The sequence below is a fragment of the Ovis aries genome, chromosome 6 (genome assembly GCF_016772045.2).
Source record: "Ovis aries strain OAR_USU_Benz2616 breed Rambouillet chromosome 6, ARS-UI_Ramb_v3.0, whole genome shotgun sequence".
NCBI classification, from domain to species: domain Eukaryota; kingdom Metazoa; phylum Chordata; class Mammalia; order Artiodactyla; family Bovidae; genus Ovis; species Ovis aries.
The window spans coordinates 21,067,601-21,089,320 of record NC_056059.1 but is presented as its reverse complement, the minus strand read 5'-3'; the positions used below and the strand labels follow the sequence as shown (position 1 = coordinate 21,089,320).

Below are 21,720 nucleotides of genomic sequence, written 5' to 3'. Positions count from 1 at the left end.
TATTAAAGGTACTTATGAAATTATAAGAAAACATTTATCCATCCTAATATTCATAATTTACAACACACATATATAAGCAGTAAATGAAAACTTAGTTTACACCAGATGCTAACTTGCTGCCCGATGCCAACTAAGAATACATTTTATATAAGTATGCATACTTATATAAATGTAGTCATTTTTAACAAGATAAGTTAGATCCAAGCATATCCATGCATTGCAGAATCACATATGAAAAATAAACATGTGCATATATATTCATATATATTCACATTTATGTGTACAGTATATGACATAGAGATGCCAACTTGCTCTCAGATGCCAACTGGAAACAAGACTCTAAGTATATACTTATATATCTTGTATCCTGATAAACATATATGTTCATGAAGATAAACAGAAGAAATATATATGGAGCACATTTTTTAAATAAGATGAACTCCTTATGCCTTAGTTTCATTTTAAAATCCTTCTTCCAACTCTTGGCTCTTCCTGTGTCCCTCTCCACCACTCAATTTTATTTGCAATATTTAGAAAAAGCAAGCTTTATAAGACGCCACCTGCAATCAAAGGTCATGGTTGTAAAGAAAAAGATAATCACTTCTCAATGCTTGCTAGCACTAAAAATTAGATAATGCAAATGTGAGGAGGGCTTTCCAGGTGGCACAGTGGTAAAGAATCTGCCTGCCAATGCAGGAGACTCAAGAGATGTGGGTTCTATCCCTGGGTCAGGAAGATCCCCTGGAGTAAGAAATGGCAACTCACTCCAGTATTCTTGTTTGGAAAATTCCATGGTCAGAGGAGCCTGGAGGGTTACAGTCCATAGGGTCTCAAAGAATTGGACTCGACTGAGCACGCACACATGCTGCCTGACAGGCAACTGGGAGAGGAGCAGAGAGATTGTTCTCTTTACTATCATTACCAGTCACAAAATTGCACGCTGATGTGTATATATTAGTATGTATACAATTTTGAGACTGGTATGTATCTCCAAACAATTCGTTGCTAAAGAGGAAGGAGAAGGTAAGCAGAGATGCTTCTTTTATAAATTATTTCTCCCTTATATCAAAATCTTTGAGGTCGAACCCTAAAATGATTAGTTGGGAAATCACCTAAAATGTTTGAGAAAATTTAGGAAAACCACAGGTGCCTTAATTGGAATAAATTTTCAAGGCATTCACCAGAAACTCGAGGTGAGGCTTCTCTGTTTTATTTCAGGGTGAAAAAAGGTAACAAAACTCTTCAGTGTCCCACAAGCCATACAAAAAGAATGGATGTATATCTAGCCTCCTACCCAATCTTCACTAGGATCATTGGAAAATTCCTTATGGCCTGGGCTGAATTTTTTTCAACCAGGACGGGTTAGTAAACTGTTTTCACAGGTAAAATATTGGGTTTAACTATGGGTTCTTATGAAGTCTGTCCTAATTTGGGGCCATAATGAGGTCATCTTTTTGTAAGAGGACTTCTATTTTAAATGACTGGGGGACTCAGCATAGCAATGTGGGGGATTAAGCACCCTGACCAGCTCCCATTGGGTTATATAAATTCAAGAGTCCCAGTTGGGGAGTCACACTGTTGATGAGATTACAGTGACTTTCTGGATCTCAGTGATGCTTGCAGGAAATCGTTATCCCTTATCGGGAGTAATAGAGAAGCCAGATTCCCCAGGAAGAGAAAGGAACAGGGAGTTAACGAATAGAATTGAGTTGATCAGCATTGTTTAAAGCAGCCTTCATGGCTCACACAGGTGCCAACATTGACAAACAGCAATCTTGCTCCCAGGAGACCTGGGGAGAAACCTGCAGCCCCTAGTTCTCCTTCCGGGACTGCTGTGAAGTATGTCAGGGGAATTCATCCCTACACGTGCCAGACCAGAACGACCTTCAGATTTAAAGGAAAGATGGTGATGATGACCCTATATGCGAGACAGCAAAAGAGACATAGATGTAAAGAACAGTCTTTTTTGGACTGTGGGAGAAGGCGAGAGTGGGATGATTTGAGAGGGTAGCGTTGAATCGTGTATATTATCATATGTAAAGCGGATCGCCGGTCCAGGTTTGATGCATGAGACAGGGTGCTCAGGGCTGGTGCACTGGGATGACCCTGAGGGATGGGATGGGGAGGGACGTGGGAGGGAGGTTCAGGATGGGGAACACATGTGCACCCGTGGCTGATTCATGTCAATGTATGGCAAAAACCACTACAGTATTGTAAAGTAATTAGCCTCCAATTAAAATAAATGAATTAATTTTTTAAAAAAAGAAGAAAAGATGCTCCTCACTGATCATCAGGGAAATAAAAATAAAAAGGAATGCCTTCTGTTCTCCTAAGTAACTTTAAAAAGCAAATTGAATAACATAACTGTGTAATCCATGCCTAAATACATTTTACATTTACTTCTTTTAAAAACTGAATACAAAAAATTATCAATATATCTCTGGCAGAAATATATATCAGTTTGATTCTTATTAAATCAGCAATGAAGAAACTATTAAATGACCTAAAAACCAACAGACATCCCCAAAGCTGCTACCTTAAGAATTTGAGCATAATTTTCTCTTTTGGTGCTTGCGAGGCAGTCACATGAACTGTGGTGTCTTTAGGTTGGACACACATCTATGTACAAGCAAGCGTGTGAGGTCGCTTCAGGTGTGTCTGACTCCGTGCAGCGCTATGGACTGTAGCCCTCCAGGCTCCTCTGTCCACGGGATTCTCCAGGCAGGAATACTGAAGTGGGTTGCCATGCCCTCAAGGGGATCTTCCCCACCCAGGGATTGAACCTTTGTCTCTGGCATCTACCTGCATTGGCAGGTGGGTTCTTACCACTAGCGCCACCTGGGAAGGCCCACACATCTACATATTCTTGTTTAAAATATGTTCAGTCCAATAAAAACTCATCTCCTAAAAGCTGAAATTGAGTATCTGTATCTTCATACATATGAGTTTATATGGGGTTGGCTATTCATGTCTAGCCAGATACGTATGTAAAATTTGCACTATTCAGGACACCAAACAAAATGAATCACTTTTAATAAAGCTAGATACACGTTTTCAAAGACCATATAAAAGACAACTTGATGTTGAAATTTACTTCAGAATGCATGAAAGTTATAAATTGAGATATAATTAAGACATTAGCAAATTCTACAACTAAAGTTAAATATATCTTTCCAATATGTATTCATGTAGTTTCTGATCCAAAGACTCAGTGGTTCACCCAGGCCTTCAAAACTCTGCTGTGAAACAGGGTGGCTTTAATACAATACATTCTAAGCTGAAGTCAGTATTTTGGGGTACTCTTATATTCATCAAAAATTTCCTTTTTCCCCATTTAGTATTAATTGAAGAAGCATTAATCATCCAGCCATTTTCCCATCCCCATATAATAATGGGAAGTATGCTTTTTCCACCCAAAAACAAAGCAATTTCAAACTGCAGTTAGTCAACACAGCCTCTTCTAAACTCTTTCGAAGTGTCGTTTTCACTGTGAGAAGCCCCACTATAAGTTTATTAAACTTCTGAGCATCTAAGTCCTTGAAACCAGAACCTCTTACTGCATTGGATTTTTCTCTTTGCAATAGAACTTGAAAACCTTAATGAATCACTGAAATTTTGCAACAGGAAATACATAAATAAATATGATAAAGAATACTAAGGCTCATTGTTTGCCTTTAGATATTTGATTATATTTTGTTTTGGCTTCATATGAAACAAACTTTGGAGTGCTGTGGATGGAAAAAAGGAAAAGAAATCCTGATGGTTAAAAAAAAAAAAACACTACTTTTTCTGATTTGATTCATAGAGAATGCTAAAATATCAAATTATATAGGTTCTTCATTTTTGTGCTGACAAAATTTCAAAACCTAATTGGAGAAATGGAAAATCATTTTATATATACTGTACAATATTGTGAATGTGAAAACGCACACACATGCATGTAATTACAAATGTGTATGATCAGTAAAAATGGCCTAAAATTATACCTAGTAAATGTTAGAGACTTTCAAATATTTTAGGCAAAAATATTATTCTATATCCTATTTATAAATAGTATATTTAAAAGATCATAATCCAATAACTATAAGAATTATTAGCAAGCACAAGTATAGCATAGGTCAGTTAGTTTGACAGAACAAGTAATTTATGATAAATGATAAGCTCACAGTCCAGTAATTCACTGTTACTGTAAGAAAGAAACTTTATATTTAAATAATAATATCAATATTTCAATAATTCTAATGTTTTAAGATATATGGATTAATATAAGTATACAATGTTTCCATATTTTAAAGTACACCTTCCTCACTTTCTCTTTTTCTCCTGTTATAAAATGTATGTGATATCTATCAGATTAATTTTTCTTATAATTCAGATTCACTTATAACTGTATAAATCTTTGGTATACTCACACCTTATTTTGGCCATGATCCAGATATTAATTAAAAACACCTATCAAATGCCACTAACTGGAATATTAGACCCCTCTTTAAAAGAGAGAAATGCACCAAATAAGTAACTGCATAACTTTTATGACCCGAAATTTTGGAGGTCTTAATCATGATTATAAGGAGCATTCCACATTTCTGGTTTCCACACTGACATCTGCGGCTAGGATTTCTCTGATTAATGGTGGAACCCAGAGATGGCTTTTTCATTAGTATTGATTCTGTGTGGTCTATTGCTCCTGCTACTCCCTATGCCTGGCAAATGTGAGGGCGCTTCCTTTTCCCTCCTTCTACAAGACCACCACCACCTTCCCCATCACCACTGCAATGGCATGACTTTAAACTTAGCTAACTTGTGTAAATGGAAAGATGAGACTGTATACTAGGTTGGAAACGTACTAAATCAAATCAACCTGGTAGTTAAACCAGTAAGAAAGACAACTGTCCAAAGGGAGATGTGTGTATGGGGAAAGAGTGGGTTGGTAGGAAGAACAGTAACAGTTTGACACCAAGATTCAAACTGGCCTACAAGTGGCCAAAAATGCACCCACTTTTGGTCCTAGCATCTAACGTAACTACTTCAGGCGAGTGTCTTGATTAAAGCTGTAAAGGATCATATTTCAATTACTTTTGATAAAAACACTTCAAACCACATCCTTCCAATAATAAGTAAATTATTGTATTACACATAGGTAGTTTAGTGATTAAAATAACCTTGGATTTATAAAAATAAAATAGGATGATATAAGGATAAGCAGAAATAGGCAACGTTTTCAACAATCCAAAAATTTTAAAGATGTTTTTGAAAATTTATTTTAGATATTATTTTTCACTTACATATAGGAGGAAGTATGAAATGAAATGAAATTAAAATTGATATTTAAAAAGTGGAAATTAGATTAATAAAATCAATATTGTCAAGAATGACACATCTTTATGAAAAATATATATCCAAATAGATATGGTTATATAATAAATGACTCAATATATATGAATATAAATTTATGAATATAAATTCATATATATGGCAAAGCCACAAGTTAAATGATTCTATCTGCCCTCAAAATCACTGTACTGATTACTGTTGACTGCAACAATACATTTAGGTGAGATCACTGCTAATTATTGAAAAACCACCAATATTCTCTTCATGATCAACCTGTTGGGCAATTTTTTAAAATTTTGTTTTTCTTTTTAAAGCAGACAGTGAACTATCTCCTCATACTGAAAAGAAGAAATATTCATGTGAAATGTGAAGAAATGGGAGGTCACTTAAAAAATTAAGAGGTGATTTTTAAAATTCAAAAGTTATGATTTGGACAGCCTCTAACTTACATTCAAGTAAAATACAACAGTTATACCTAATCTCTATAAAGAATTTAAATTATAGTTCCTCTCTTTGATTATTATAGATCTCAGAATTTGAGAAATATTATTTTTTCTATATTACATAAAATCCAAAAAGAAGTTTAATAGAAATTTTAGACTAAAAGATCTGTAGTGTTTTGAATGTAGCCACTTCACTTGGTTCAGAATCTTCTATGACAGAAACCCAACTGCTGAGATAGACCCAGCCTAGAAATCAAAGCAGGTTTTATGTCCATTAATTACTTAGAGGAATTTAGGGAAAATGCCAAACATTTCATAGTCATTAGATGTTATCATTAAAAAAAATGTACTTGGTTAAAATTATACTTCTGAGAATCACATGTTGCTTTTAGAGTTTTTCTTTAAAAAAAGTTTATTTAATAACTGCAGTTGATGTTATATCAGAAATTTAAATTTCACAGTTACTTTGATGTTTTGGTTTCTTTCCTTAATTTTCTTTTTAAATAATAAAATTAAGAGGTACATAGTCAACAATTATAATTTAATCAATTTATTACATGTTACCTCTTTGGAAATGCATTTTAGTTAATCTCCATCATTAAGAGGACACACACTCTTAAGCATCCTCTACTAACAGGGTACCAGCATATCTTGTGCTGAGCAAGTCCTTAAAAGTCAAATTTCTCCTCAGGGATTTTCAATGTACTACTTATTTTTCTATGTGTATCACGTATGCTCTACCTTCACGCACACATAGTCACAACTGCATAGTTAACTAACTAGCAGTGTAAATTAACAAGCCTAACATTTTTCAGGCATAGGATTCATAAGACATAATTAATATTCTTTCATCAATTTTCTGGGGTCTTTTCTATATGCACAATTCTGTATTTTCCAGGAAGTTCTCTGAATTACCACTTAAAAATTACCCTGCCAATTTGAACAGTTGGTTGTTTATAGATGCTGAATGGCCTCTATCTCCCTAAACTCCTTCATCAATTTGAGCATTAGTTTTCCCATCCTGTCATTTCAGTGTTTCCAACTGCAGACTTGATCAAGTTACTCTTAAAGAGAAATTAGAAGGAAAAAAAAAAATCTAATCAGTTTACAGGAAACTATTTTTTCCACTAAGGTAAATGAAAAGAAATGATGCTGAGTGTTTCTGGTGAATCTAAGCCAAACTCGTGGCATCCTTCAAAAAAGTTTGAGGCATTAACCATTCCTACTAATTTCTTATTTAAACCAGACTCAAGAAGATGACCTTGAACATGACAGTCCTTTCTGCCACAATGCTCCTTTCTTAGTTCCCTTTAATCTGTAACACTACAGTCTGCCTGCCTCCCTCCCTTCCTTCTCTTCTTCAACATGGCCCTTTCCCTTATTCAGGTCATACAATGGTTTCCAGTATTCTATAAAATACATTTGAAATAACAAGTCATACTGTACATTCTCACTGTGTTCAAATATTCAAGGCAAGTATTTCTTTTCTTTTCTTATTCCTTGAAAAATTCTGGAGTACTAATAGAAGATAGTAGTATACCACATAACCACATGAGGTAGCTAAGTAGAAATCACAACTGCACAATGTGCTTCTTATCTAGATCTGGGAAGAACTAAGCCAAGGGTGAATCAAGGAATTCAAGGCTTTTAAGTAGGTGTGAGCCTGCATTCAGAGTTTTCTAAAATTATAATCATATCTTTGAAATGTGTCCATTTTATGGACTGAGAATAAAGAATGTAATTAGGAAGCTAAGTGTCTTGGATGAAAGAGTAAGATGTAGAGTTATGGAGTTACATGGATATTTTAAGAAGGTAATTAGAAACAAAGAAAAGTTTGAGTTCTTTAAGCCAAGGTGTATATACGTGTATATGTGTTTCACAGCGCTTGCTTACAAATCTTAGAAAAATAATGGTTCCTTAGTTCAGTTCAGTCACTCAGTCATGTCTGACTTTGTGACCCCATGGACTGTAGCACACCAGGCTTCCCTGTCCATCACCAATTCCCATGCTCAAACTCATGTCCATTGAGTTGGTGATGCCATCCAACCATCTCATCCTACCTAAAGATATTGTGAATGGAACTTATCAAGGGTTCACCATATGTTAAGCATACACCATGAATTTATAAATCTACCTCATATGTACAGACCTGCCTGAGAGAAAACACACTACTTACAGAAACACAGTTCCATTTTACCCTTTATCTTGTTAACATCATTCCATTTACAAACATAATTTCTTTCCTCACTACATATCTGTTCAGTAGAGTTGTTGCTGTCATTAGAGTTTTTCAAACTTTTTTGACTGCAACCAAGTTAGAAATAGATTTCACACAGCAGCCTAGAACAGGCACACACATTTATGTGCACACACATAATTAAAACAGAAGCTTAACATGTGCTCTTATTACATGTGATGCACTCATGTATTTCCTCCTCCACTCTATTCTACTTTCTAAAAATGCTGGCCATAAGCCAACACACTGGCCTCATATGCCACCAATGTGTTATCTACAAGTGCATGCCATGCAAATAACATGGACATGTGAAGAGCATCACATGAGGAAAACCGAAAACCACTCCACATCATAACACATTTAACAATAGAGAGATAGCAGCCTGATATAGAAGATCCAACATTTATAGCCTTTGGAATTTTAAAGGCTGGTGTTCTCTATTTTGCTTTTCAGGAGTGAAAATTAGAGCATACAACATATTTAGGGTTTGTTAGAAGATTCCACATCTCACTTCACATCCATCTACGTAGAACTGAGAATTTTATCTCTTTTGCTTTTTCTTGACTTCATTAAAACCAACCTTGACCTCATTTAACCTATAAATAAGACATTTACCATAGAGAAGTCTTCCCCCAGCACAGTTATTTATCTGCCACTGATTCACTGTCACTCATAAATCATCATTTCTACACAATTAAACTTGAGTCTATTATTCTTTAAAAAATTCATTTCATCTCCTTTCACTCTGTAAAGTTTTAGAGAAAATGTATCTTCTCTGTAATTTGCCAGATTTGCTGAACTATACAGAAATGCCCATGACTCTTCCTGATCTATAAATTTATCCCTTTCTTCTCTCATCCTACTTGATCCCTATCCTTTTGATACAATCAATCATTCAGAGGTTTTTGGGTTTTTTTAAGTCCTTGAGCAAGAAACAGCACTTTCAGCCCAGTTTCCCCAATAGTTTAACACTTTTGTTCATTTGCTCCAGAATGTCCTCTGAAACATGAACTTAGATGAAAATGAGACCCAAATAGGATCCCATTTTCCACCCATGTTGGATGTCTTCTTTCACTTACACTCTGAAATTATTCTACCAAATGTTTCAAAGGCATAAGTAAATATAATAACATCATCTAAAACACAATCTGTTTTTCCTTGTCTCAGAGTCAGCTGCCACTCCACTGAACTTGAGACTTCGCTCTGACTTCCAAACCAAATGTACTAAGTCAAGTATGAAAACATTATCTTCCCCTCTTTATAGTTTGCATTCTCGGCAAAACTTCTACAACTGCTGAAGCAAAGCAGACATCCATATCCTGTCTTTACAAAACTCCTTCCAGATAATGCATTGCAGCCTGCTTGCATATTCCTTTCTCCCTTGTTTTTAAAGCTTTCTTGGTTAGTATTTCAAATATTTTAAGACTTAACATTATTTTCTCCCAGAAAACCACCAGCCTTTTCTATTATTGCTCACTTTCTTCATTTCATAAATGCTCTCTTCTTAATAAGAGAAAAAGCTCTACATAGTTCACTTTTTAATCTCAAAATGTTTATCTACCTGTTTAATTTCCTACACTCACACACATACACACACATCCCTATCTTCTGAAACAAGAGTAACTCTACAATTTTTCAGTATTTGTTAAATACATTCTCCAATAAGAATTTGTGATAAGCATTTAACCATTTCTTACAATGATTTTCCTAAACTCACTAATGCACATTTAGAACAACTCCCTGTGTCTGCCCAAATAAAGACAAATAGCTAAACAAAGGTACTGAGTCGGTAAAGTCAAACACACCCCCCAACACACACACAATCTTATTAAAAGATATAGAAAGTAATGGCAGTAGTGTGCCTTTGGTGAGGAAGGAGGAAGAGCACTAAATTATCTAAATTGGCTCACCATGGTGACAAAGGTCACCAGGTAACCTGCGCAGATTTCCCAGGCTTTTGACAATACAGGTACAAGAACAAGGGAAACTTGTTTATCAGGTTTATCCCCTTCCAAGTGAAATCAAGCCAGAGCTTTGGTGAACTGTATGATTAAAACAAATATTCAGAAAACTCAAAATCACAAAATAATCGATCTAGGCTTTAATTCCTGAAAACAACAAATAACTTGCTGGTGTACAGAATTATCTGTAAATATAATCATCTTCTCTACTTTTTATTGATGACTTTAAATTAGGAATGAGAAATCATATAGCATCTTTCAGGATGCAGAGAATATGAACCTACATACAGTATCAAAGAGCTGAAACGAAGGTTGATATTGTTATGTCCATTTCGCAGCTGAGGAAATGTTCAGAGAAGTTATGCTGATGGAGCTAACATAGTTCCACTGGTAAGTTACCTGAAACTGGTAGCTCCTCCCACCACCTATCATCTAAATGTGACGTGGCCCAAATACAAATTTAATTATAAAAGAAATGAAAAGCCAAGAAACTAGTAGTATATTTTCTAAATAGAATTTATATTTGGTTTTGCATCAGCCAAAGAAATTTATCTTTAGTCATTAGTTCTCTGAAAAAGCAGTTGTTTGCTTTGCCACTGTCTTTTGAGTAAGAAACATACCATGAAATAAAGAGGTTAAATATCAAAAAACAGAAACAGAGATTTTCACAGGCTCACTCTCATATCTGGCTTTGGATTCTCCTGTTCTTGAAATAAATTAAGAGAAAGCCCTAAAGTTTCACAGAGGAAAAAATATTTTTCCTAATGTTTTAGAGTAGAAGTTAACAAGCCTGCTGGGATCCTCTTAGCCCCTGCAGAGCTAAGTCTTCAACATTATTAAATGGCTGTCGCATCTGAAGTATGGTGCAACATAACTCAATAAACAACAGAAAACATATGATGCCGGATGGAGGCAGGCTTTTCGATTACCCCGCAGAATAATTCAATTTCAGGACAGGTGTTTGCATGTGATGGAACAAGATGTGACTGAGGGACAAAACCACCCGTGTGCCCCTCCTCCAATTATTTGAAACTGCTAAGGATAACAGCATAAATGCTCAGTGAAAAAAGTATATTAAGAATGAACAGAAGCACTGCAGGACAAATAAAGAAATTAAATTATATATGCACAAAAATCTTCACAACTTATACCAATCCCACCAGAAAAGTACAAGTACTTTCTTAAAAACAAGTTTTGTTAAAAACAAACAAACTTTTTCTACAGTGCTCTGCTTCCCCAGCCAAGATCATCTGATATTCTAATCAGTGACTAAAAACTCACACTTATAAAATGACTTTACCATTACTTTGGATTCATTATTACTTTTCAAAAACTAATCTAAAAATAAGAAGAAAACTAAAAGAGAAGTAGTCCTTTCTCCAACTTGCATATTTACATGGGCCTTTCAATAAATCTTGAATTTAACCTATTGATTTAAGTAGTGATTTTTATATATGATGAATGAATTTATGTTAAACATTTTGTATAACTTGAATAAAAATAAACATAAGAAACTGAGCATATCCATGCTTGTGAAATGTTTGGATAGCAGGACATTTTGTTATGTTTTTCCAAAGCAAAAATCAAAACTGAATTGTTTTCTAGTAAAAGTAAACGAATACAAGACCAATCTGACCAACTCAGACTGAACAGTAAGTTCTAGGAGCACCAACTACTTCCGAAGAGATTTTTTAAAGACACACTAAAACCTATTCCTGGGGAAAACTCCAATAATGTTTATGTTTATATCCAGAAGGAATATTCTACCAGCTTCTTCACAGTCACCCCGACATAGATCTTCAATCTCCAACTGTGTACTCTAGAGCAAATACGGATGAAAAGCCCATCACTTTTGACACACCTTTCAATTTTCAGTCTTACAGGCTATTTTTATAAATTGTCCTGTATTTGTCAATCTGTAAGTCTGAACTGTGCCAAAATCTTAAGTATTCACCCAAAAACAGTTGACAAACAAAAATATGCAACAATGCTTCAGTAATCAATTAATTAAAAAGTTTAAAAATCAAGTAATTTTTATCTACTTCATCACTGGATACACTTTCCATTCTTGTTTAAAATATCCACATATTTTTATATGATTAAAGTCTAAAGTTTGTTTTTGTTCTTATTGGCTTCTGATTTTTTAAAAAAATGTTGCTTGGTGCTGACTGAATTTCAAACATTCTTATAGAATAATTTACAAATGCTTTTAATTTTTTTCATTTTACTATTCCTAATTGCCATCCAAAAGACTGCTTAGAATTTACGTGATGTTTGGATAGGAAAGGAAGTTATTTTCATTTAGGAATTATTTAAAAATGTGTGATTCTTTCAAAACAACTTTGACTACCTTGTACTAAACCTAGTGACGGAAAGAGAATCTCACTGGACTTGTATAATACTTTGCTGCGTTAGCTACAAATCTACTTTCTGACTTCAGCCAAAGCTGAACTTCTCTGTGCTTTTTTCTTAACATTTATGAAATTCTGCAACTTTTCTCTATGTTGTTTCTATCCTACATTCCAGTGTTAAGATATTATCATTTTGTTTGAATTTATTGAAAAATTTTCTCTTTCCTTTTAATAGCTATATATTTACATTTTCCAATAAAAAATATGTTTGTTTTTATACTGGCACGGTTCTGACTCTTCAATCTGAAAACCCATTTTTGAATTATGATATAAAAAGATAAACCACTATGTATCACAATTTAAGATATGAAACGTTCATATTTTACCTCTAGTTTTTTTTTTTTTGGTCATCAACTTCAAGAACTTATATGACATGTTTAATTGGTGACCAGTTTCACTATTTGACCATACAGATTCTGAATCTGAGTGACACAACTATTTTATGTGTGTGTCTACAGGGCTGGTGTGTTGCGGTTCATGGGGTCACAAAGAGTAGGACATGACTGAGCGACTGAAGTGAACTGAAATAAACAAATGCATTTCTTTGGGTAGCATGTGTCACCTTCCTGCACAAACTGCAGTCAACACTCTGTCCAGACTCTTACAATTGCCATTTGTGTGGTTGGGGCTCTGAGAACTTAACATCCTCCTTTAAAATACTCTTCTAAATCCAGTTATCAAGTGCAGGACAATACCTGGATGTTTTCCACCAGACCCCTTAGGAGCTTGACCTAACTTGTGGGAAATAATTTAGGGCCTGTACATTCAGCAGATAATTGAAAATAGAGAAAAGAAAAGAGAGGGAAAAAAGACTGTCTTTCTCCTGACTTTCCAGTTTCTCAGCCTCTTCACTCTCACATGCCTCTCCTACGTCCCTTGTCCAGCTCAGGGGAAGCATAGGTGGCGGTGGCATTGTGTGCCCAGCAGCAGAGAGCCAGGAGTGGGGGCAGGGAACACTCCTGAGGCACTGCTGACTAATGTAATTCCATAAATCAGCTAATGGGAGAGAAACCAGATCTGTGTGGTCTCTAATGCTGTCCCACAGAGATCAATCATGTCACCTGAACAACGTTCAGGGACTAAGAGAGGCTGGGGTGGCCCACGGGACGACTCTCCCTTGAGTAAGATTAGGTTGAGAGATTTAGATCTTAGTATAAGAAATGTAACTGCTGTGAATATGAAAACTAAAGGAATACCTTTGTATGAGATTACTTTTGTATGAGACAAAGGTCTATCATAGAACTTATGATATATGATAAGTTTTTTAAAATATCTGAGAACTTAATATTAACCATTTAGAACACAAGTTTTTAAGATAAGTTTTGTTACACAAGGGCATACAGCATGACTGCTTTGACTAATCAGTGATAATTTTTTAGTACAGCGATTGATTGAATGAATAGTGTTATATGCAACTATATAGTACACAATAACACCAAAAAGCTAAATTTATTTTATGTGCATTTTTATCCTATGAAATACTATTAAGTGGTGATTTTGTAAATAAATTTTTAAGGAATTAAGATGCCCTTCACATGAGACTTATCAGGAAAATGTGGAAATAAGTAAAGCAATTTTAAAAGGAATGCCAGAGGGGAGGCTTTAAAAAATGTGGGCAAGAGGCCCAACACACCCATGTGAGTCTGTCTTAATTTCAGTTTACTCACCCTGAAAATCTGATTATGCCTCCAGTCCTTGGCATGAGAATAAGTCAAAGGAAAGAAGAGCACGTGGGACTTGAAGTGATAAATACTAGTATCAGCAATGACTATAGTCCAGATATTAACTTAAAGCCAATAAATATTAGCTACTGAACTTACACCTGAAATCCACAGGTAATATCCATAATGAATCTTCAAATTACTATCCTCAGCTCCGGAGTCTATCTGACATCTGAAACATCTCCACAGATGATGATAAGTTACAGAAACCAAATTAGAGCGGGAGGCAGGTCAGCAGGGGGACTTTGCACCATTCTGCAACCACTGTTTCAGCTCTGGTTCAGTCCTGTAAACCCTGTCACTCTGACACGCATCCAGCTGGTTTCCTACAACCATAACTGTGCGGTTACACATGTGCTTAAGGCAATCATGCTGCCTTTCCTTTTAAAAGTGACCTAGATAGAATCTTAGCCAATTAATTTTTTTTTTTTCTTTCTTTCTGCCAAATTGCATTCCACTAATAATCTTAGCCTTGAACCAAGAACAACTCTCTGGTAGGAAAGGGTATATAGTCAGGAGAACATTTTCAGAGAGCTCTACAAAGAGAGAAATATGTTTCCCCTCTCATCTACATCTCACTTTCCGAAGATCAGCAGAACTTTTTGCATGTGAATTTTTAAAAAGAAGAAAAGGTAATACTATGGAATTTTGTGATAAAAAAAAAAAAAAGCTAAGGAACGTAAAGATCACAAGAAGTTGGGAAAACTATCAAAAGGAAGAAAAAAGAAACTTATGAAGTTTGTTTAGACTAACAAACCGGCATAGAAACTTGTGCAGAAAACCTACTGGTATTCACATTAAACTTGTTCAGAGAGGTTGCTTACTAGATAAATCGGAATTATTCCGTGGTCCTACCTACTACATACAATAAATTGGAATTTAGGCAGTACATAGGTCTAGCTAAACATGAAGTCCACTTAACCACAGCAAATCTATAATTCTAGATTCTCTAATTCTAGATGCTATAGTTCAAGGGTAAAATAATTAAAGCCAGGAGTGCTCATCGACTAAGCATTAACAGAAGATTTAAGTATGAACTGAATTTTAATTTCCCATGGGTCTTAGAGACCTTAAGAAGTTATAATAAATTAATCCAGAGAAGATATTTCAAAGCTAAAAACAAATTTTTTCCACCTAAGAAAACACATGATCCATGCCTTTATGATTGCTATTATCTTTGCTTAAGAAGAGCTGCCAAAGGGAATGTAATAAACCACTCTAGAATAAAGTCAAACTTTCAGCAGACATGGGTTCTCTTATAAGGAGGAATAAATGCAATATTTTTATGGAATTGATCATAATCAATGATGATATCAACATAATATTTGTTTGAGGAGAATTACAAAGTGCTATTTGCTTTGATTTATAGTAATAAAACTTAAAAAAATCTGTATCTTATTTATATCCAAACCTGCAAAGATTTTTAACTCTTCTTTCAAAGGCCAGTCCTTGGAGAAAACTCCTATGCAGGTTTCCCTCTGATGAGAACATGTGAGAACCACTCTCAGCCTACAGTCCAGCCCATAGAATATTCCCTAATGCTAAATCTATCACCTATGTATGAGCATTTAGCCATCTACTCTGTACATTATATCAAGAGGCTAAATATGATTATCTGTCCATATTTCATTACTAAGTATATCACCAAAGCCATTTACTTCTGATTTTCCATTTTCCCCCTTTTCTTGTGATCAGGTCACTGTATGAAATTTCCACCAAACACATCAATCTTTTTGTTTAACATAGCCAAAAGCCTAATTTAACAAGTACTTTAGTGATAATCTGTACATTGTTTTAAGCACACACAGGAAAAGAAACTGTCATTGACCATATAGTGTATCAACCAAAACAGTGCTTGATGTATAGAACGATTTTGTGACCACATAGTGGTTACTTTGTTAAACACAGAACCCCAAGTTTATATTTTTTGTAACTGAGTTTTAGGAACCCTTAGTTTCTAAACTATATAAATAAAATAATTCTTAAATAAAATTACCATCTCACCTGCTACAAATTGTCATCTCTCCTTAAAAAAACTGCAAGTGGTGTTCAGTTTTCTCTACTATTTCCCCTTTCTGAAAAAATACCAACTATGCAGAAAATAAAATGGAAAACAGAAAAATTTTGTCATGGTAAGGAAAAAAATTAGAAGAGTTTAGAAAATCCCCTTTTGAATTCATGCATGTTAGTTTCAATGTTCACTCTGTGTGTGTGTGTGTGTGTGTGTGTGTGTGTGTGTAAAAGGGAATGTAGGCTTGTGTGCCACAAACTGTGTCCTCACAGTTACACCTGGGTCAGTAATAGGTCTCTCTTGCCCAGTATAAGTATATAGAATGTGATGTATCCGACCCTTTGGGCAGAGATGCTTTTAAAAATAATAAGAGGGAAGGGGGTATTTTCAACCACCTAGGGAATTTTTTGACCATATTGAATGTGAAACTTCTGATTTTTCAAACCAATTACATTAGTTTTCCTCCCAGAGCTAAAAAAAAAAAAAAAAAAAAAAAAAAAGGAGGAGCGCCCTCGCATCAGGAGGGCGGTTCCAGGCGAAGTGCAGGTGGGGAGGGGGCGAGGAGAGGCCATGCCCTCCGCAAACCACCACCAACTGTATCTTACAACCTGAATGAAGCTTCAGGAAAAGGGGACTGCATCTTGAAGCCAGACAAGAAGCCCTGGAGGGGAGAGGAGAGGGGAGTGAGGAGGGAAGGGGGGAGACTGGGAAACAAGAAATCATCTCCTCTGACCTCTAGCGAAGTGCCAGGTTTTTTCTTTAGCTCTTCACATTTCCTAAATTTGCAGATCTGGTGTCCCGTTTTGCGGTTCCTGCAACTGCTGCAGACGCCACAGTTGATGAGCCTCTTGCAGGGCACGCAGACCCCACACCTTTTCCTCTTCTTCTTGGCCGGGTTGGCTCCGCCAGCTCCCCCTGAGGAGGACGAGGAGGAGGAGGAATGGTTCTGCGGGCAGTCTGCCAGGTTGGCAATTTGAAACGCACTGTCTGTGACGGCTGCTGAGGCTGCTGCGGGGGAGTGAAGGGCTGTCATGACGATGACCCCTGGAGGTAATGAGATGCCCCCTAAAGCCGGGATAGCGGAAAAAGTCCCCACGCGCTCGGGGAGATTCATTATCTCTGCTTCAGCAGCGCCGCATTTGAGCTTGTTCATGCATTCCCCCGCCAAAGGTCTGCAGTGTTCAGGGGATAAGGTGGAGAGGAAATTAGTATTTGCCATTTGCAACGATGGCTCTGGCGGGCAGCCAGCTTTCCCCAGCCTCTGGGAGTCGTTTCGGTGGTGCATGCTGGTCCTGCCGCCGCCGCCGCCGCCGCCGCCGCCGCCACCGCCGCCGCCACCACCGCCACCGCCGGCGGGGAGGATCGCCGAGGAGGAGGCGGAGGAGGAGGCGGCGGCGGAGGAGGATTTCCTGCCGCCCCCACCGCCCCCGCCGCCGCCCCCACCGCCGCCGCCGCCGCCCCCGCCGCCGCCCCCGCCCCCGCCGCTGCCCCAGAGCATGGCGGTGGCGGCGGCGGCGGTGGCCGCGTTGTCGCAGTTCCAGGGGGACATGCCGATGCGCGCGGCGGCCGCGGCGGCGGCGGCGCTGCTGGGGAAGATGGGGGTGGTGATGCGCGCGATCTTGGCGGCCTGCGGGAAGGCGCCCCCGTTGGTCTTGTAGAAGGAGGTGGCAAAGGAGCGGTAGCGCTCCATCTCCGAGTTGTAATCCACAAGGCTGTTCAGGGACCCCTCGGGCAGGTGGCTTTCCTTGGGCAAGCCCGGGGCCTCCGGGCTCGGCCCGGGCTCCACGCAGACATTGGTGTTCATGGTGCAAGGGGGAAAGAAGGGGTGCAGGGTGGAAGTGGGGACCGTTTGGTCCGACACCTGGGTGGGGAAGGGGGGGAGGTGGGGGGGAGGGAAGGGGGTGATGGTGATGTTGGGGTGGGGGCCGAGGCGGGAGGGGAAAGTGGGTCCGGGTGGGGACAGCAAGGTGAGGACTGCTTTATTCCTCTCTGGGGCGCATTTCCACAGACGGTGAATTCCCAGGCAGCGTCTTCCTTTGCATTATCCTCCAACTGTTACAACTAAAATAAAGAAAGTCATTCCAACGAGATGCACGAGGAAAAAGATGAAAAAATAAACAGCCTCCCTCACTACCCCACCGCAGACACAGAAAGCTCCCACATTCTTCGTCAGGTCGTTTGCATAACAATCATCAAGACGTGACACCACCCCCCCCCCACCTCATTCCCATCCTTCCCCCACGCTCCCAACCCGGATCCCTCCCTCCCCAGAGCACACCACGGCTCCTCCCCCCTATTCTTATAACCCTCCTGAGAAAATGTATTAATAGCCAGGATACCCAGGGTAGAGGAAAGACGGGGGTGACAAATGCCGAGGGAAAAGGGCAATTGGAGTGCTAAAGACATGCAAATCAGGGGTGGGAGGGCGATACTACCTATAAGCAGAGGGCATTTAAACACTATGAAATGTGTGAACAAGTGCTGCCTGGGCATGCAAATGCTCTAAAGTAGAAAACAGCTATGGCCCTATGAGGAAAATGAACAGGAAATTAGCAAATGAAGTACTGAGAAAGTCTACAATACATCCGAGTATAAACTGTAAGCAAACACAATACAACTGAGAGCTAAGAGACTGCCCACATACAATCTGAACTAAAGAGGCAGGGAAAAAAGAACTACCAGCTGCCACAGTGTCCTTCTGTGTCTGCGGTCATTAGTTTGAATCCCAGCACAGCTGGCTCTGTTAGGGTCTTAATTCAGTGGACCAAGGACAGGTCTCAATTGTACAAGCCATTTGGTGGTGGGGCTTGGAGGGGGTAAGAGGGTGGTGTTCTACTTGTTTAAAAGAAAGAAAAGAAAGATGGGCTAGATTAAAAAAAAATTTTTTTAATAATGCAAACCGTGTCATAGCTTTCAAACCAAGTGCCTGTAGTCACTTTAAGAATATTCCCAATAATTCCTAATGGAGTCTCCAGCCTCTTCCCAAGACAAGAGGAAAGCATGGACTTTGAGGCTTTCTCCAGTCACTGATTTTTACATTGAGTAAAAGTAGGGGGACATCATTTAAGGTGTTCCATGAAGAAACAGTCATTAAGATGATTTTTTTCTTTAGCTCTCTTTAAGAGCAAAGTTTAATATTAACTGAGTATTTGCATTCATCTCTTTGCTTACAGGGCATTATTATGCTTAGGCAGAGGTATTTTAGTTGTTTATTACAGGGGGAGAGGTGCATCAGAGCCTTTTAAGAAGTAAAGCAAAAATGTAAAATGTATATTAACCTAAAAAACCAGTTTCTTTGTTTCCAGATTTTTTTTTGGGGGGGGGGGGACAGATATCTTTTTGTGACATCTTCTGAAACCCACATACTGGTCTAGAATGTGGAGTTCAGGGAATTTTAAATGGGGGCCCAGCAGTCTCAGTCTCAAATATTCAGTTCAAAATGGATATCAATTATAGCAATTATGCTTATAATTAGATTAATGAGCCATTTATGCCCAAACTCCAAGTGCAAAAACTTCAAGTCCTGATGAGAAGGCGCCCTAAAAAAAAGAGAGGTTTATGTAAACAAATCCCTATTAGGCAAAGTAAATCAAGATAAGGAACCTCACCCCAGGCTGGATTAGAAGCTAGCAGGCATCTTTCAATCACAGCAAGTCCCTAATCACTCAGGAGCCACCTCTGTGGTTTCGCATTAGGGAAAACTGCTCCCTTCAGAGGTCTGAAGGCAATACAAAGGGTGCCCCCAAAATGCTCCTGGCTAAATATTCTTGATGCTGGGAAGGCGATGGGGGAAGACACAGTAAGAATATGCATATAGCTTCAGTTTCTGCGAATCACATTGTAACTGCAAGACCATAATAACTGCTACTCAGTAAAAACTAGTTATGCCAACCATGCATTAGCTACCAGCGCATTGAGTGGAGGGAAAAATTTCAACATTTTAGTCTTTTGACCTTGTTCCAAATAAAGAAATAATTTAATGTCCCTTTTTCGGAGTATTAGAGTGGTGTCTCCAAACAGAAGCTTTCCTTATTACCATCACCTCCCCCTTCTCCCTCAAGGTTTAATGCCACCAGAAACTGTAGAAAATGATTGTGCCCAGTATCCAGGTCATTATTGTTTAATCAATGCATCTCTGGAGCATGAAAAAGGTATCTAAGCCACAGCTATTGTTTGGATTTTCTTTAAAAAACAAAATAAAACACACACAAATAACTACAGTCGTATTCCAAAGCTAAATTAGACATCATACTTCATGATCCTGTTTTGCCTTTAAACAATGTGACTGTACATGCCTAATATTGTATGTCTGGTCTACCAGAGACACAGAGATCAAAGGTCATATTTAACATTCAGGAGGAGGGGCGGGTGCAGATTAATTAATAAATTAATACAGCGACGCCTTTCATCGCTGGAGTCCAGCATTAATAATCTACTTTTACAATCCCAACGGACAGCAAACATTTAAGAGCAAAAAGCCAGAGAAAGAGAAAGAACAATCACTTACCAGTCTCTTTTTATTTGGGGAGCCTTAGAATTTGCAGACGCTGCCAGTCTGCCTTTAATTAGTTGCACATCACCCCCTAACACAAAGAAACACAAATCCAGATGTGTCTTGGCAGCTCCCAATTACAACTTTAATACTTGTAAACAAACTGTTGGGGAGGGGGGGGGATAAATAAATATGCGGATCAAAAAAAATATATACCTGTAAATGGCTTTTTTTTTTCTTGTTGAAGAGAGAAGGAGGAGGAGATGGTGTTAGTGGTGGGGGTGGAAGGAGGAGGAGGTGGGGGGGGGGGGAGGAAAGAGCCGAGTGTGAGTGTATGTGTGAGAGCGCGGGGCTGTTCTCGGTGGTCTCTCCTCTCCCAGCGCGTTGCTCTCCGTCCGTCTCCAGTCGCTGTGTGCGAGGGAGGGAGGGAGCCGGGGAGTCTCTCCTCTCTCTCCCCCTCTCTCTCCCTCTCTCTCCCCTCTCTCTCTCTCCTCTCAGTCTCTTCTCTCTCCTCTCTCCGTCTCCCCCCCCTTCTCTCCCTCTCTGTTTGTGTGTGTGCCTGTGTGCGGCTGCTGGGGGAGGGGAGCGGGAGAGAAAGGCGAGGGAGGAGGTGGGAGGCTGGGGGCGGGGGGGGGGGGGGGGGGTGGTCGGCGCCGAGGTGAGGAGGACGCAGGGACGCGGACACCTACTGATGATTGGCTGCAAATTACACGGGGAACAAGAGGCGCACGCGGGCCGGCGCTCCCCTTCACAAATCCTCTCCTCGCCGGAGGAGCCACGTTTCCCGGCTCGCCTGCTGCTCGCCCTTCCTCCTCGCGCCTGGCTCTCCGGCTCAGCCGCCCAGCACAGAGGGCTGTTGATTATTTTCTTTTACTCTCGGAGATAATTGTTTGGAAGGAATGGAAAGAGGGCGTTTCCGCCACTCTCTCTCTCACTCTGCGTGTGCGGTGTGTGTGTGTGTGTGTGTGTGCATGTGCGGGTGTGTGTGTGTAAATAAACTTGTCTGGGTTTTCTGGCTGGGTAGAGAAAGCGGTACAAGAAACAGAAAAGGTCGTGTTTGTTTGAAAAATACTCTTATTTCACACTCTGCCGCATGGCTTTTAAATACTAC

At 38.7% G+C, this 21,720-nt stretch overlaps 1 protein-coding gene across 4 annotated transcripts in view; it reads right to left on the bottom strand.

Annotated features, from left to right (window-relative positions):
- CXXC4 (CXXC finger protein 4) overlaps positions 1–21,471 on the bottom strand; it is a 30,888-nt gene extending 9,417 nt beyond the window's left edge. The window contains exons 1-4 of one of the 4 annotated variants that reach the window (XM_060417555.1): positions 21,299–21,471; positions 20,625–20,700; positions 16,851–18,178; positions 16,111–16,196 (exon numbers count right to left, since the gene is read on the bottom strand). In XM_060417555.1, coding sequence (XP_060273538.1) covers positions 16,134–16,196; positions 16,851–17,921 — 1,134 coding nt within the window. In that variant the 5' untranslated portion in view covers positions 17,922–18,178; positions 20,625–20,700; positions 21,299–21,471 and the 3' untranslated portion in view covers positions 16,111–16,133. Of the gene's footprint in view, positions 1–16,110; positions 16,197–16,850; positions 18,179–20,624; positions 20,701–20,825; positions 21,026–21,298 lie in introns of those variants that run through there. The other 3 variants (XM_060417554.1, XM_042251180.2, XM_060417556.1) reach the window with 3 other exon arrangements.
- Between the last annotated feature and the right edge of the window lie 249 nt (positions 21,472–21,720).